General features: G+C 58.4%; 1 protein-coding gene across 2 annotated transcripts in view; it reads right to left on the bottom strand.

Annotated features, from left to right (window-relative positions):
• NEK6 (NIMA related kinase 6) overlaps positions 1–17,408 on the bottom strand; it is an 84,475-nt gene that overhangs the window by 14,703 nt on the left and 52,364 nt on the right. For both annotated transcript variants that reach the window (XM_059925593.1, XM_059925592.1), the window contains exons 4-7: positions 16,108–16,170; positions 13,187–13,297; positions 8,653–8,761; positions 7,512–7,619 (exon numbers count right to left, since the gene is read on the bottom strand). In XM_059925593.1, the coding sequence (XP_059781576.1) occupies positions 7,512–7,619; positions 8,653–8,761; positions 13,187–13,297; positions 16,108–16,170 (391 nt within the window). The remainder of the gene's footprint in view (positions 1–7,511; positions 7,620–8,652; positions 8,762–13,186; positions 13,298–16,107; positions 16,171–17,408) is intronic.

The raw sequence follows: 17,408 nt of genomic DNA, 5'->3' as shown, positions 1-17,408 counted from the left end.
TCACCTCTGTGCCTCTGCCTCCTGGTGAGTTCCTCAAGGTCAAGTTAAACTGCCCCCTCCCCTGGCCACGGAGAGCTAGCTGCTTGGTGAGGTCTGGACATTTGGTTTGTCCCCCTGTCCCTCTGCTGGGGCTCCAGATCCCTGCCTCAGCCCTGCTTGGGGTAAAAGCCTGGGGGCACCAGGGAGAGAAAGGTCGGGGGCTTCACCACCCCTTGCCTCCACTCTCCACCCCAGCCTTCTACCTCTTCATTGCTCCTTCTGCTTGTACCCCAGTTTCCTCTGGTGTTAAGGGGGAAAAGGCAAACGCCCAAATGTGATTTGTACTTTCTTCTAAGATGCCAGTGCTGCATACGCCATCCATCCATCCATCCATCCGTCTGTCTGTCCATCCATCCATCCATCCACCCATCCATCCATCCGTCCGTCCGTCCGTCCATCCATCCATCCATCCATCCATCCATCCATCCATCCACCCACCCATCCATCCATCCATCCATCCATCCATCCGTCTGTCCATCCATCCATCCATCCATCCGTCTGTCCATCCATCCATCCATCCATCCATCCATCCATCCATCCATCCATCTGTCCATTCATCCATCCACCCGCCCATCTGTATTCAATGTTAACTGAGCCTTGACGCTGTGCTGGGCCCTCCCAGGAGTGGGTCCATCAGGAGGTGGTGAGTCGCCTGTCCCAGCAAGTGTCTAGAAGGAGCCAGTTGAGCAAGGAAAGACTGGACTGATGAGTGGGCGTAGCCAAATCACCTGGAAGAAGTTGTTATAAATCTGAACCCCCAGCCCAATCCCAGGCCTGTGGAACCAGAACCTCCAGGGCTGGAACTTGGACACCTGCATCTCCCACAAGCTCCCAGAGTGTCTGATACGTGTTACAACCTGAGAGGGGCTGTGCAAAGCCTCCCCGACCTGCCCTCCTTTCAGATGCGCAGAAACATCCGTGGAACAAATGAATTCATGAAGCATTAACTGAGGGACGTTTGGCCGGCCACTGGGTCCTCATGTTCCTGCCTCTGGGCAGCTTCTCTTGTCCCCTGACCCAGGCGAGGGGCTGCTCCCCCTTGGTCTGTGCTCTGCCTCTCAGGGGGGTCCTCAGCTTGTGCTGGAGGTATACAAAGCTGCAGGGGGCGAACACAGCACCTCTTCCTGTTTTGCCAGCTTTCCCCGGCAATAAGCCTGTAAAACCCGATTTTTATACCAACAGGAAGTGCTCAAACATTATAAAGGATAATGCACAACCTGCCTGAGTTTTAAAGATAAAAATGAGAGACTTCAAAGAAGTTCCAAGCTTGCAGCGGGCCCTGGAGGATGTGACCCTGAACCCCGGGGGAGCGGTGATTCTGGGGAAGAGGGGGAGAAGCTGGCACGGGGAGGAGCCTCCACAGACAGTGGCCCTGCAGGCCCGGCTCCCTGTCCTGCCCGGGGGTGGGGGGGAGTGTGCCCCTGTGGGCCCTTCCGGCCGGCAAAGCAGCAGCACAGCCTCACGGAGACGCTCAGACGCAGAGCGAACACAGCCAGGGTCTCAAATCCCCTTCCAGCATCTCCCCGTCAGACCTGCAGGCGCCCAGCCCCGCCCCCAGCCTCCCCTCCGGGGATGGAGCTCTGCATATGAAAGAGGAGCCTCACAAACCCTGACCTTCCCGGCGTCTTCACCTAGAACTCCCAGATTTCAAACCGGGCAGATATCAGAGGAGGACGCGGGACCTCAAAGCAGAGGCTGATTAAAGGGCCCCGCTTCCCAAGATGCGCCACTCCTGTCAAAACAAACTCTGCCGTGTTTTGAAATGCTCACGGTGTTTGAAACATGTTCATTAGATATGAAAAAGGCAAAGATTTCACACGAAGGGGAGGCTGCATCTGTGGGCTGCACTTCTTCCCGGAATGGTGGTTTTGAAAATGGCTGGGAAACCGGGTGTGGGTGCTGACATGCATCCCCCGGGCGGGCCGGGAGGCCTGGGCGCCATCCTGACGGCAAAGGAGCTGCACCCCAGCCAGGTCTGAACCCACTGCAACCACTGGTGAGCAGAGAACTGGACCGCTGTCTCAGCCTCGTCTCCCCATCGGCGGAACACGGGGTGAACTCATGGTCCTCGGGGTCCTCTCTGCCACACTTTGGAGCCTCGGTCTCCCTCTCTGAAAAATGGGGATAGTTCAACCTCCTGGCACACAGACATGCAGGCAGAAGGGCTCTGGGAAGGCTCTGCTGCTACCACAGACCCCGCGGGGTGGAGGGGGGGTGAGGGGAGTGGACTGAGGAAAGGAGGGCTGGGGGTGGCCAAGAGGGCAGAACAAAGGAGCAGGTGAGGACCAGATTCCTCCTCTGTGCTGCACGAGACCCCGGCCTGTGAAACTCCCTCCCCGCTGCCCCCAACATCAATCAGGCCTCACATCCTGAGGGGGCTCCCCTCCCATCTGGCCCTCTGGCCACTGCCCTAGCAGCTCTGCCTCACCTGGACGACTGGCGGCTTAGCCCCCCGCTGTCCTGCCCATTCCCACCCGTCCTACACCCCAAGGCAGGGGCCACGTCCCTGCCCCTAAGGCCTACTGGCTCCTCATCCCTCAAGAGAGAAAAGCCGGGTCCTCAGCCTGGCATTCGAGGCCTCTCCAAACTCTCCCCGCTCCCCCCAACGCTGGATCTCTGGGCAGCAACGCACACGCACACGCACACGCACACCCCTACAGGCTCACCTGTTCCGCCACTTGTTATCAAGTTCTCCTTAAATTAATTACCAGCTGACCCCATGCCAGGCTACACTTGGCCCTCTGGAGAAGCACCGGTGTTGAAAAAACATTGCACTTTTATCAGCGTTGATTCCAGATTGTTATATCTGCCTATTTTTAGTTCCCACATGGAACATCTCTAACAGATTTGAGAGTCAGGTAGCACGATTCTGCGATTCTACGCAGGACCCTGTGTTTTCCAGGTATCAGGGGCTCATCCAAGGTGGCTCAGGGAGCCTCGGACGGAAACCCTGGCGTGGCCATGCCTCGCCCGCCACGTGGCTCTGGTTGGAGCACCACCCACCTGGCATCACAAAGGTGCTCGCCTCACTGCACCTGGGATTCCTCCCCTGTTAACCGGCTGTGATAATTCCCACCCCCAGGGCGGCTGGAGCACTAAACAAGGTACCACCTGGGACATGATTATTAGAACAGTGCTTGTTCGAGGTGAAGACGCTAAATGGATTCCCCCCCAGGCTGTAAGCTCCAGAGGGCAGGGGCCTTCCGGGTGAGCGGCCCAAACCTTAGAGTGAGTGAATGAACAAGCTGTGGTTTGCATCCTAGGCCCGGGTCGATTCCTCATTGGCCGTCCCCTTGAGCCCTTCCCTTCCCTCCCTGCCACCAGCTCATCTTGTTCTAATGGTTTGTGTCCCTGAAAATGCCAGGGATGCGGCAGATGAGCCAGGAGCCACTCACCAGCCACAGGTGATTTCCCCCCCGCCAGGTGTCAGCGCTTATAACCTGGGCTCCACCTACTGAAGCAGGTTTTCTGGGCCAGTTGTTCCCAGGTGTCCTGGGCTGCCAGGACGAAGCAGGAGGTCGCCAGGGACACATCTGCATGATGCTCTGAGCCCACACTGATGGGGCCCCTGGGGCGCCTGGCCGTGGGCACACTCACGGGGGCGCTGCCGTGACAGGAGAGGCTCAATCCTCCTTCCCTGTGGCCCAGGACACGCCCCAGGTCCCACACGGCCCACAGCTATGAGGTTGGGTGGGCTTCCCCCCAGGGCGCTGTCAGTGTTCCCCACCCAGAGAGCTCACTGGGCCCCAAGCCCACTTCCCGGCAGGTGCTGTGGAGAGCTGCTGACCCCGCAAGGGCTCCAGTCCCTGCCTGCCCAGGGACCACAGGGATGTGGCAGCGCCTCTCTGAGCCTCAGTTCCATCATCTGTCAAATGAAGATATAAGCCTTATGGGGATAACGCTTTAAGAATCAACATGTTTTTCAAACATCCTTTAAGCCTTGTCTTCTTTGTTAACCCACCTCCTTGGCGAGTTCAGTGACTATAGAAAACGGAAGTAAAGGGCAGCCCTGGGATGGGGTGAGGCAGCTCCAGGCCCCCAGTGGCCCCTGGGCTCCTCATGCACAGCTGAGTCACGGAGCCCAGCACTGTGCCTGCACACAGTGGGCCCGCAGGAGACGGTTCCACCTGCCCTCACCCAGCACCACCCTGGGACTGTCGGTCTCCCCACCAGTCTGGGGGCCCCCCGAGAGCAGGGAAGGCTGTATCCTCTCATGTCCCCATAACCTCACATCTCAGGCCCAGCCCAGGGCCAGGGTGTTCGGCTCGGGGAAGGGAGAAGGAGGGATTTATGCCCCATGGCCAGGCCAGGGCTCAGCGGCCTGGGAAAGCCAGCATGCCCTGACTGCAGGTACCTGACAGGGGTTGCCCCCAACCGGACCTGTTCCCCCATCCCCCCGAGAGGCAGTGTGGAGCCCTGCACGGGCCTGGGTGTGAGCCTGCCTTACCTCCCACCCCAGATCCCAGCCCGAGCTGCCCTGTCTCCTCTGCGGCGCGGGAAGGGCCTTGCTCTCCCAGCCCCACAATTTGTCTTGCAGCTGCTGCCGTTGCTTGGAGCGAGACACTTGCTTGTAGCTTGTGAGCTGTGTGTAGGCAAATCTTTCATTTTTCTTTCATTATGCCGGCGTGTACTGTCACTTAATTTTTATGTATGCAATCCTTCCTGACAAATATGATCTGCTGCCTGGTAATTCGTCTGACGCTCATTCTGTTCCGCGCTCTAATTACGGCTCCTATTCCTGACACTGAAGCAGCCGCTCTGCCACCGCTGGGTACCGCACCTGTCAGCCCGGCCATGGCATGACTAATGCCCTTTCATGCCAGCCTCGTGTTAGCAAATACAGAGGCGGGGAGGGGGCTGGGGGAGGAGGAGGCAGGAGGAGATGGGATGTGCATAAGCCCTGATGTGGGTCAGCAGCCTCCGGAGACAAGGTGGCTGCCGGGGCAACGTGTCTGCCACCAGGGCATCCCCACACAGTAGGTGCGCAGAGATGCAAAGGACGCATAACTCCTACCCACGCACAGGGTATGGAGGAGCCTCTGTCCCCCAAATCCTTCCCGCATCACGACGCAACTGCAATTAGTTCAATCTCCTGCGCCACCAAACGTGTGTGCAAGACTTAGCTGTGTGCAGAACCTCGCTATGGAAAGGGGGTCTTTCTCCTGTGTCTTGGAGACCTCAGGCCCAGGGCTTTGGCTCTGCACTGTTGCCGTCATGGGGCCTGGCCCTCGGTTCTCGGTTCTGGCAGCAGGGCCTTGCCGAGCCCGTGCGGGCCTCTCAGCTCGGTGGGCAAACGGCCCCAGGAGGGCTCCTTCCACCCACCACGCGGCCCGACAGCCACTCAGAGGCCTCGGGAAGAGCCAGGCTTACCCGGGCGGCCTTTTCCCAAGTTCCAATTCCTTCTCATTAATATAATAAGTGCACCAGTCCAAGTCAATAAACTCACGCTGTCGGACGAGCCCGAATTTCTGCCCGTTCCTAATGATGTGATCTTAACCAGCTCTGACGAGTGCTGCAGTCTCTTCCCCAGCGGGACGGAGGAGGGCTGGGGCCTGACTGACAGGGGACAGGAGGCAGTGGCTTTAACTCTGCTCTTTTGACGGTTTCCCTTGAATTTCTGGCCTTTTTGAAGCTCTTAAACCAGAGGGGTAAACGGTCCCAAACTGACAAGACACACTGATTTTCCCAAAGAGAAGGGTCTGAGGGGAGCGGGAAAGACAGTTTCCTCCCAGGAACGGGGAGTTGGTGGCTGAGTTCCCGAGGGAGGTCCTTCCAGGACCCTTGACCCTGGTCTCCTGGAAGAAGCATGGGCCCTGCACCGGGAGGCCTGCATTTGGGTCCTGGCTCTGCTGCCACATGACTCAGAAGAATCACTCAAGTTCCTTGGGTTTTAGATTCCTCATCAGCACAAAGGAAGGATCCCACAGACCCTCACATCTGTTTGAGGCATGAATGAAGTGTCACGAACTCACGGGTTGGCGGGTCCTTGAACATCCTTTCATTCTGACCTAACGGAAGAGCCATGACACGCCAGCTGCTAAGGAGGACGGGCCAGGGGTCCTCCGGGGTCAGATGGGGACGAGGGTTTCAAAACAACCACACATACACACACACACACACGTTCCCAGCTGGGAGCTGCTGATCTCTGAGTTAGCATGTTTCTCCAGATTGTGTGCTACACCCTGAGAGCCTCCAGCCATCAGGACCTGTATGAACAGTGACAGTTTCCACCAGGAAAGTGTGTCTTCCAGAAAGCACCTCCGCTGTCACCAGAAGACACTGTGTGTCTCCCGGCATGCCGCAGGCTCTCGGGGATGGGGAGACACGAGATGCACTGGCTGGGCCGTGGAGTGCGGGGCAGATGAGTGGAGAACAGAGCGGTTTTCAAGGGGCCAGGCCTGTGGACGCGGCAGCGCACGGGGAGGGGAGCCTCATGCACCGTCCCCTCAAACGCCACCCCAAAGAGCCAGGAATCGCTCAGGGAAAGGGGAGATGCCCCTACACCCCTCCCCATCATGAAACGTTCCCCCATGGCCCTGGTCATAGCACATAGGGGACCCTACTTCTGTGTTCCACTGGGGACTTTGCTGGTTTCTAATTAAATGTCATTCTAATTAAATGTAAAATTCTCCATGGGTCCAAGTTTTGCATTCACTCATGTATCCGGATTCCGAAGCTGGGCAGTGCTTAACGTGACCCAAAACACACATGTGATCTCCAAGTCTCCTCCGGCATCCAGCCCTCAGCGCTCCCGCACTCCTGGGATGGTGCCTGCCCACTGAGCTTAGCATTCAAGGCCCCGCCCGCCTTCCTTGCCACCCAAGGTCCCTCAGCCCTGATACCTCATCCCTTCCCCCATGCCCCACCAGCTCCTATTCACTCCCCACAGCTCAGCTAGAAAGTCACCTCTACCGGGTGAGCACTTGGCCCCCACAGCTTTGAAACTGCCTATTTAAAAGCCAAAAACTGGAACAGCCCAAACGTCCGCCAGCAGGAGGAACAGCCCGCGTGGGTGAATTAAGTGTTGAGAACTCGTGGGTTGGCGGGTCCTTGAACATCCTTTCATTCTGACCTAACGGAAGAACCACGACGCACCAGCTGCTAAGGAGGCCGGGCCAGGGGTCCTCTGGGGTCAGATGGGGACGAGGGTTTCAAAACAACCACACGCACACACACACACACGATGGGATACCACGCAGCAACGAGAAGGACGGAATGGCTGCCGGTGCGACCACAGAGCCACATCTCCCCACCCCCTAAAGCGTGAGTGCGTGAGGATGGAGGGGAGCCCCACCCTGGGCTCCTCGGGGCCTTGTTTACTCCCCTCTGGTCACTGTTCTGAAGAAGAATGTCTGGGGTTCAACAAGGCATTTTGCTGCACTAACTAACCAAAGGCACCATGGGGACAGGGTCCGCATCTCCCCAAGTCATCCAGGACCCTGTGGGTGGTTGGGCGTGGACGGGCCCCTTACCTAGGGAGTGGGCCGCGGTGGTCTCAGAGCTGAAGAAGCGGCCCAGGCCGAGGTCACCGAGCTTCACGATGCCCGTGGCTGTGATGAACACGTTGGCAGGCTTGATGTCTGCAGGGGAAGGACAGGGGTTGGTGTGGGATCAGAGGTGGGGATGGCTGGGGAGGGGCAGGACAGAGGAGGAGGCCTGGGGGTGGGTGGAGGGGAGGGCCCTTCAGGTGATGGGGGCTCAGCCGCCAGTCCTGCTCCCTCAGGGCGAGGCCCCAGCCCTGCCTCTGCCCAGCTGTGGACCTTGAGAAACGCAGCCTCAGTTTCCTCATCTGTGAAATGGGTCTAACTTCACTACGTCACAGGGCTGCTGTGAGGTCTAGGAGGGCAGGGATTTTTGTGTTCGTTTCCTCTTTTACAGCTAGAGCAGGCACTCACAAAATTTGTGTAACAGATGAAGGAGGCGCTCAGGGAGGTAACCTGTGCTGTTCCCCAGTGACTCGCATACAGCAGACACTGATAAATGCAGGTGGAATGAATGTATGGAGGAATCAGTGAAGTCATCTACGTGACTCCTTCCAGCAGGCTCCTTCCTCACAGTTCAGGATGATGTCAACTTTCAGAAACACTTACCTCCTCTGCCCAGCCAACTCCTACTAAGACTTCAAAGCCCATATTAAAGTTCCCTTTTCCAGGATGCTTTCCTTGCCCTCCCAGGCAGAGCTGGTGGCAATACTGGAACTGGCCATGACTGGGTCACCTCCCTCTCAGTCTCTCCACCCAACCCTTGCTGCGGCCCCCTCTGTGCTGGCTCCGGGCTGGGGTTGGGGGCTGGAGATTATGTGCCAAGCATGGTCCCTGTCCTTGGGGTCCATGTAACTACACGGTATTTGGTGCTCCCACCATGGGGGGCCCCTGCCAGGGGCAAGAGCCACGAGGCACGGGTGTACATTCGAGTCTGGGGCCTCACACGCCCATTCTCTGACCCCATAAGGACAGGCGAGATGCTGGACACCCACTGGATGGGGAATACAAAGTGGTCCAACTTCCACATGGCTGTCCCTTGAGGAGCCCGGAGCCGAGGGGAAAGCTGCGTCCTGGGGTCCAGCCTCCCGGCTGGCTCTGGGCCCCGAGGCCCCGGCGGGCCGGCACGTACCTCGGTGCATCACCCGGCGGGAGTGCATGTGTTCCACGGCGCTGCACAGCTGCACAAAGTACTTCCACACTGTCCTCTCGGGAATGAGCCGCTTCTGCTTCTTGAAATACTGCGGTGGGGGAGACAGACACATGGACAGGCCTGGGTGATGGGCCGAGAGGGAGGGCAGCTGTAGGGTACTGGCCCCGTCCTATCCCCAGCGGTCATCTGTCCGCCGCCAGCACCAGCATCGGGCTCCCTGAGGGCAGGGCAGACCTTGCCCAAAGCGGATGTCCTGGACGGCTTTGCTGAAGGAATGCCTGGACCACATTTTTTTTTTTTTTTTAATATTTATTTATTTAGGCTGTGCCGGGTCTTAGTCGTGGCACGCAGGATCTTCGTTGCGGCATGCATGTGGGATCTAGTTTCCCGACCAAGGATTGAACCTGAGCACCCTGCATTGGGAGCGTGGAGTCTTACCCACTGGACCACCAGGGAAGTCCCCCCGGACCACATTTTGAAGGCTACTCTCGATCACCCTTTCCCTGGAATCTCCTGGACACGCATCCATCTCCTCCCACTGCCCGACAGGGAGTTCCCTGCAGGAGTGACTGGTGTGGACTCTCTGCCCTGGCCCTGGTCTGGCCCAGGATGGGGGCACCCAAGACATGCTTGGTGGTTAAATCACAGCTCCCCTCCTTGGAGCCAGCAAACCTCAGCATACATAACCATTAACAAGCATGCCAAGAACCTCAAGGAAGTGGGCTTGACATTCTCAAATGGACCCCCTCAGTTTCAAAAGGCAAAACCTACTTTGTTGCCTGGAAAATCATACTTAATGCTCCAGAAAAAAACAAACCAAAATACCAAAAGCCACCCAGGCTGCACTGAGGGAGCTGTAAGTAACCAAAGGTCCTGGAAGAAGTAAACTGGGAACATGCCCTCGTCCACTGTTCAGATCAGCATCCCTCTGGGGGATCTCCTGTGAGCCAGGACTGTGTGGGTTGGGGGGCACGGCTCACACACCGGTAACTTGAAACCAGGTTTTTGTTCACTTCAGAGCAACCTTCTTTTTCCAAAGCAGCCATGGGGGAAGCCTTGGCCCCTTTGTCAGGGCAGCCGAGCTGGCACAGGGAAGACGGGGACCCAGGACACACTCCCAGTCTGGGATGGGGCATGGGGTAGAAGGCGGGACCTGAGCTAACCTCTGCTAGGCACATGCCACATTCAGTGTCTGTGCTGGGCCCCACACAGGGATGACTGCACCCATCTCACAGATGAGGAAACTGAGGGCCACATGGGAGCCAGTAAGGGGCAGAGTCACAACAGCTCAACCCCAGGCCTCCCACTGAGGAAACCCAAGTTCTTAACCCACTTCTAAAGACACCAGTAACCACCTGATGAAGGATCAAGGCCAGAGAGGTTCAGGAACTTGCCAAGGGTCACCCAGCAGGGGCGGCAGAGCTGGGATTGGATGTGGGCACCTCCAACATTGGGACAGTCACAGCGGGAAGCCCCTGGCCTGGCACTACAACCCCAAGAGGCTCTTCAAGGCTCCATTCTGGGAGGAGGCCTCGTGTGTGATCTGCCCCAGGCTCCTGGCACGGACCCCCCAGCACAGGACCCCCATCCCTCCCGGGCCATCCCAGACCGCTGCGGTGGGCCGGGCTGGCGTGTTATTTATGCCATGATGTTAGCTAATCCTCATTAGAGCATTTAAGTGGGGACGTGCACGGCTGTGAGCGGTGACTTTCTAAATGTCACGTCCTATTGGTGTGTGTGACATTTAGCAGGAAGGCGCAGAGTCTCTGGTGGGTTCTGGGGTGGCAGCAGCTCCCGGCTTCACCATCCATCGTAAATAATGCCGGCACCATGGCCCTGGTGGTGTTGCTTGGCCCCTGAGGCTGGGGGCCCTAGGGACTCAGGGTCTGCTGGCCAGTGGCCTCCCAGGCCAGACCTTGGTATGGCCCCAGACTGAGCCCTGGCAAGGCCCCTGTTCCCCTCAAAACCTAGAGGCGGCTAGAGAGTGGGAAAGGCCAGAGAAACTGAGCTGCTACCAGGCCCCAGGCACTGTGCTGGGTGCATTACAGACAGAGAAACTGAGGCACAGGGACCCGTCCAAGGTCATCCAGCAGGTGTATCTGACTCTGGGCCCAGGGTCTTTCTACTGCCTTGCCCTGCCTGTCCCGCCTGCTGGGGACAGCACCCAGCCAGGCTCTGCAGGTGAAGGGCCACAGCAGGGGGAACAGGCTCAGGGAGGGGCAGGGAAGGGTGAGGGGTCCCGTGACTGAGAGAGGGGAGGTGCCAGGCCAGGTGAGGAGGAGGGTTCCCGGGCCAGGAGGGTCTGAGGCGCCCGGAAGCAGGGCCACTGCCCCAGAAGCCCAGGGGGTGAGTGACTGACTTGAACCCTGAGCCAGGGTTGGCCCCAGGGAAGCCAGGGAAGGGGCACGTGGTGAAGGGAAGGCACCACCCCAGGCCAGGCACAAAGGGTGTTGGACACCCACGTGCCTCCCTGCTGTCTCTCCTGGCTGGAAGGAGCTTGCATCCGGGTCCTGCAGTTCCCACACGGCCGTCCCCTGTGAGGCCCCCAGGACAGGGGTGGAAACTGAGGTTCAGGGAGGGGAGGGATTTGTAATTTGCCCGGCACCCCCTACCCCACTGTCTGACTCCAGCCCCACTCCATGGACTGAGAGGCTGTGAGGGGGTCTGGGGTCCACTGGGGCTGACAGGGTGCAGCACCCTCACCACAGGCCATATTCCAGGGTCTTTCCTCCCGCTGTTCTCCCCCCAGCCCCGCCCCTCCCTCCACTGGGCATCCAGTCATTCTTCCAGAACACAAAGCTGATCACGTTTACTCTGCACCATGAGTCTCAGGAAGCTTCTTGCTGACCTCGGGGCAAGGTTCCAAATCCTAAGCCTGCACATGAGGCCCTGGTTGGTCCGACCACCCTCTGCCTCACGCTCTCCACCCCTCCCCTTGCCCAGTGCTCTCCTGGACCAAAGTACTTTGTGGACCCCTGGGTTTCCATCCTTTTGGGCTCTGGCACAAGCTGTTCTGCCTCTGGGCTGCGGGTATCCCCTCATGGGTCTCTGCTCATGTGTCACCTCCTCCAGGAAGCCTTCCCTGGCTCCCACAGACCCTGAACTTGGCTTGTTCACGGCAGCTCGTGACTGCTCGTTCACAGCCCTGCCCTCCCATTAGAAGGTGAGCTCCCTGAGGGCACTGCCCCGCCAGCAGCACCCCTAGGTCTCAGCATGGGGGCGGGCACACGGTGGGTGCTGGATGCATGCGTGTTCTGTGAGAGAATGACACAGGAAGGAGAAACAAAGTGGGGAGGGGGTGGGGGGGGAGAGGAAGAAGTAAGACGTGATATAGCACATCTGTTTCCACCAGGGATCTGTGTGGAGATTAACATCCCTGCAAATGCATTAATATGTCAACGAAAATATAAAAACAGGTGATAACAGCTCAAGTAATGCCGCTTCCCAGAGACGCCCGTATTCCTAGGAGCCAAATTTCAGAAGAGCAGGCGCCGAGCAATTAACTGCTCAATCCCCAGTGCCTGGTGGGAAAGGCAGAGAATCCATGTCTGGCCCCGTTTGCAAGTGTGGCTGAGAGCAGGGCTGGGGCTTGAGCGTGGCCCAGCCTGGCTCACGGACAGGGAGGCGATGCAACCCCAGGACAGCGGCCTGTGGATGAGGGTCAAGCCAGCAGGGGAGTGAGAACCTTGAGGAAGGAGCAATGAGTGAAGCTGAGAGCTCAGGCCCGGGGGTCCCATTTAGAGGCTGTGCTGCCTCAAGTAGGTTACTAAACCTCTCTGAGCTTTGCTATCTAAGGACAGTGTGGACTTGGTGAGTGATGCATGTGCTCAGCAGGGCTGTGGCCCGCAGTAGGTGCCCCATCAGTGGAGCCGTGATGGTCCCCGAGTCCAGACTCAGGCGGACCTGGTCCTGGGCCCAAGGAGGTGGGGCAAGGGGGGCGGGGCAGTTTGAGGACTGCTTGTGGGACTTGGCAAGTTGCCCAACCTCCCCGAGACCCCCCAGCCTCAGCCATTATATGGGAAGGAAGATGCCTCTCCAGGGCTGGAGGGGCCTCAGGAAGGTCACCTGGGGGATGACGTCCACTGGAGGGCCCTAGGCCAGGAAGTAGAGACCTGGGCCAGAGGTACCGGTCTGTCCCCACGTGCGGGATCCTCAGGCAAGTCTTTCAGCCTCTCTGGGCTGTTTTCCCTTCTATAAAATGAGCCAGTTGGACCCACAAGACACTCTCCCAGATTCCATGAGCTGGGGTCCGACCTACATGGGGTTCTGTCCCCAACCCTCTGCAAGGCAGAAGTGGCCCACGAGCCACTGCCCATAGCTGGCCTTCTCCCAGCAAGTGGGGATGGGGCCCGAGAGGGGCCGCCGCTGAGGCCTGTGAGCATTGGCAAGCGGGGCTGAGTGTCCCCGAGCGGCCACCTCTGCCTGAGGCCAGGGCAGTGAGGAACTCGGCCCGAGGAGGGGCCAGCTGACCCGGGCAGCCCCCAGACCCGGCCCTCCCACCAGGCACCCTCACCTTGATCATCTGCGAGAGGTCGCCCGCGTCTGCCAGCTCCAGCACAATGTTCAGCTCGTTGTCCTCAATGAACGAGTCCAAATACTTGATGATGTTTGGATGGTTCAGTTGCTGTCCGAAGAGAGAAAAAGAGGGAGCAGGGAGCCACTGAGAGACGGTACAGCTGGAGAGGTGGGGTATCTGGGGGGAAAGGCCTGCGCTTGGGAGTCAGGCAGACCTGGGTGACACTGGGAAAGCCATGTTGCATCCCCGGGCCTCAGTTTCCTCCTCTGTAGAATGAACATAATGTTTTGGAGAGAAGTTGTGAAGATCACAGGGGCTGATACCCTTGAAATGTCTAACATGGTGACTGCACAGAGCTAAGACTCACTAGACACTTGTGGGAATGACCCTCCTCTTCCTCCTTTCCCTCCTCCTCCTCATCACCACCCAGGGCCCTCTAGGGTAGGGCCAGGCCCCCACTGCTCCGTCGCTGCACTCCGTAGAGCACTTAGAAGTGTCCGTCTCCTTCCTTCATCCTTCCCACTTCCTCAGTTTCTGACCCACTCTTTGTGAAGTCTTGAAACAAAAATCATTCCCGGTGTGAGAGCTGCCCTGAGTGCGGTGCTCAGTGCCAGAGCCCGGCCTCTGTCCGACCACCATCGCCCGTGTGCTCTCCAGACAGGACAGCACCCCACTGACTGCAAGTCACCCCTGCCTGGCTATCAGGAGACCCTGGCAACTGCTTATAACTGAAACTGTTTTACACCAAAATGATTCCAGGATCTGGGGAAGGCACAGGGGACTCAAATATTCTGCCACGGTATGCTCGCCTGTCCACAGGGGCTCCCGTCCAGAGGCCACTTGAAAGCACAGTTTTCCAAAGGCCCAGAAGGTTGCTGGGCGAGGGACGTGCATCTGTGCTGCATGCCGCCCTGCACCCAGTCTTGGATTCTGAAATGAGGGGAACGTCGGCAGACATCACACAGCCACACATCCGCCTCTTGTTCTCTCCCTAAGCCAGCCCTGGAGGCTCCTACAGGGCTCGCCTTCCTGCCCCGTGCCTGGCAGCCTCTCACTGGTCCTGGCATGAACAGTATGAACGATGTCGCCCGGTGGCCCCTCCCAGAACCGTGTTTCCCTCTGTTTTGTAGGAAACACCTCGTGCCCTGGCACATCCTGTTGACTTCCACGGGCAGGCCGGGGAGGTGGGTCAAGTTCCGGAAAGGGGCTGGCCTTGGGGCAGAGGTTATAACCATGGCAACGAGGGCTGCCTCTGACCAGATGCTACACTGAGTCCTTCCAACGCATCTTCTCACTAATTCCACGCTACACTGAGTCCTTCCAACGCATCGTCTCACTAATTCCACCAACACCTCTGAAGACACAGCACTGCTGTCACCACCCCCTTTGACAAATGAGGAAACTGAGGCCCCAAGCGGTCAGCAGCCTGCCCACAACCCCACAGCTAGTGAGCAAGGGGTGGGTCTGCCTCCGAAGCCCACGGCCGACCGCACTTGGCGGCACCGCAGCCTGGGGGAGGGTCAGAACGCTCTCCCCCAGGCAGGCCGGGTTCACGCCACCGGGGGCGGCCTCACCAAAGGGGCTGTGGTCACACACTTCTGCGCCCAGGAACTGAACAGGCTGGCTCAGTGTGCACACGCGTACAGATCCTCACTTGTGTGAGTAGTACACATGTTCTTGGCCGTAAGTGGGGAGACAGGGGTGGGTGATCATGACAGCCGTTCCCCAGGGCTGGGTAATCAGTTCCCAGCATCACAACCGGGTCCCAAAGTTGACCATTTCGTAAAACTTTAAACATGTTATTTGAAGGGTATTTTTGGACCTGTGATAGCTACAAGTCTCCAGCCTTGCCCCTGGGACCCATCGTGGCCAGGGGCCACCCCAGCGAGCGCTCACAACTCCCATCTGGCCACGGCCCCTTGCTCGCAGCCACTACAGGGCCCCCCTCTTGTTCCCATGTTCAAGTCTCACATCCTGAGTGTGGCATTCAAGGCCACTACAATCTGCCGCCCGCTTCCACACTGAATCCTAAGCCTGGGGATTAGGGCGGGATCCCCAGGAGAGAGCAGCCCTTAGACCAGGCTTGGTCTAGTCCAGAAAGTTCTGTTATCTCTGACTCTCAGGAGGCCAGTGGGGAAGCCAGCGGGGAGGGGGAAAGGAACGACTACAGACACCACCACCATCCCTCGCCTTAGATGGGCCCCTGCACATCTGTCCTTCACATGACCCTGTCCTGTCAGCCCAGCTCTGGTTGAACCAAGGACTTCCACCCACAGAGGAGCGGGCACACCAGCTACCCCCTGGGGAGACCCATCCCCAGCTGTGCCTCTTCCTTATGGGAGACCTGGCAAGAGCCCAACAGGCTGACAACTCTGGGGCCCTGGGCCCCTCCAGCAGCCAGAACCCAGGGCCATGTGCTTGGCTGTTAATTCTACCCAGTGCCCCAGGCTGGCTTTGCTGAGTCTCCCCAACAGAGAGCATCTCCTGGTGGGAGCAAGAGGATGGGAGGGAAGAAAAGAGAACACACTGTGGCTGAATATTCAAACGTGCGTGTCACCACGTGGAAATACAAGAATACGAGGCTGAGAGGAAAGACAGGATGAGATAGAGAGGGAGACAGAGACAGACAAACTGAAGTTCAACCCAACGCCCACCCTCGCTCCTTCCCCAGTAGCCTGGTCCACGGGCCGCCACATCCAGGATCCACGTGGGACAAGGACAGCCAGTCTGGGGGCAGCATGAGGACTGGGCAGAGGTGAGGCGGGGTCCCTGCCAGGCCACAAGAAAACAAACAAGCTGCTGTCCCCCCACCAGGTATGTCGTTTCTGAATCTAACGGGCTGAGGGCTGTGGTGGACGTGATGCGGCCCAGACTGGCCCAAGGAAGTGAGGGGCCCCCGCTCGGCCCAGGGCTCTCACCTTCAGGAGGCCGATCTCCTTGACACAGTCCTGCCGGGCCTTGGCGTCCATCATCTCAAATATCTTGGGTGAGAGGAAACAGAGAAAGAGTGGTTAAAACCCAGCACCCCTGGAGGGGGCATGAGGCCCAGGACCCCAGTCTGGGTTCTCCCACCTCCTCGCCGAGGGAACCCTGTAAGGACAACAGTTCGGATTACTGGGTGCCCACCACGTGCCAGGTGCTGTGCTGACCAATTTCCACCAAATCATCATGGCAACTCCCATGAGGCAGGAGTTACTGTCGCCAACTTACAGAGGAGGAGACTGAAGTCCAGAGAAGTCCAGTGACTTGCTGAGGTCATGCACTGGTAAGTGGCAGGAAACACGCTTGGAGCCTCAGTCTTCACATCTGTAGATGGGGCCAACAGCCTGACCTCACAGGACAGTCGTGTGGACCGAGTAAGAAGAGGGGGCACAGCATGCGCCCCCTGACCCCCAGCCCCCCTAGTGTTCACTGTGTGGGTCCTCCCAGCATCTTCTAACTTACAGGAACAAACAGGAGGGCAACACTGCAGCAGCCCCACCACAGAACCTATCCTGGCACTAAAAACCAACACTAAGAGAACCCAGGTAAGCCCTTCCTTGGCAGACAAAGAGCAGAACACAGGCCTTTTCTGAACCGAGGAGCCCGTCTCTCCTCCGGCCATCAGAGGCCTCACGTGCAGCTCACAGATCAACAAGGAGGCAATCACGCTGGCCGGCTCCAGGCGGGGGGTCTTCGTCTTGTCTCCCCACCTCGTGACTGTGTCTGAGCTACCTTCTCTCTCCTGGGCCTCCTCTGCCCAGGCTGTTAATCTCATTCTTTAAGGTAAATGAGCAAATAGAGGGACCCTGGAAGCTCTGCTGGAGGATTCGAGACCGTTTCCTGCAGCAAAGCAGCATTCAGACGGGCTCAGTGGCTCTCATGGAAAAGCTTCCTGCCTGGGCTTTGCTGCCTAAAGCCCATCTGTCCGACCCCACTCCTCCGTTCAGGAGGGACTCAGAGGTTGGGAAGGGCACTCAAGCCCAGAGCTGACCACAGAGCGTCAGTGGCCGCAGATCTGAGTCTCAGCTCCCTCCGTCCCTGGTGAGTTATCCACGTGTCTGCAGTTTTCCTCCTCTGGGAGGGTGATAATCCCTACCCACAGGGCTGCTGTCGAAGTTCTGTGAGCACCAGCACGATTCAGTATACAGCAGGTGCTCAGCACATGCTCACTCTTCTTTTCCTTTACGGCTTACAGTGAGCTTCCGCAAAGACAAGTCGCCCTGATTCTCCCACAGCC

The sequence above is a fragment of the Balaenoptera ricei genome, chromosome 6, assembly GCF_028023285.1.
Source record: "Balaenoptera ricei isolate mBalRic1 chromosome 6, mBalRic1.hap2, whole genome shotgun sequence".
Classification (NCBI taxonomy): Eukaryota; Metazoa; Chordata; class Mammalia; order Artiodactyla; family Balaenopteridae; genus Balaenoptera; species Balaenoptera ricei.
Note: the sequence above shows the minus strand (reverse complement) of the source record. Positions and strands in the feature narration are given on the sequence as shown.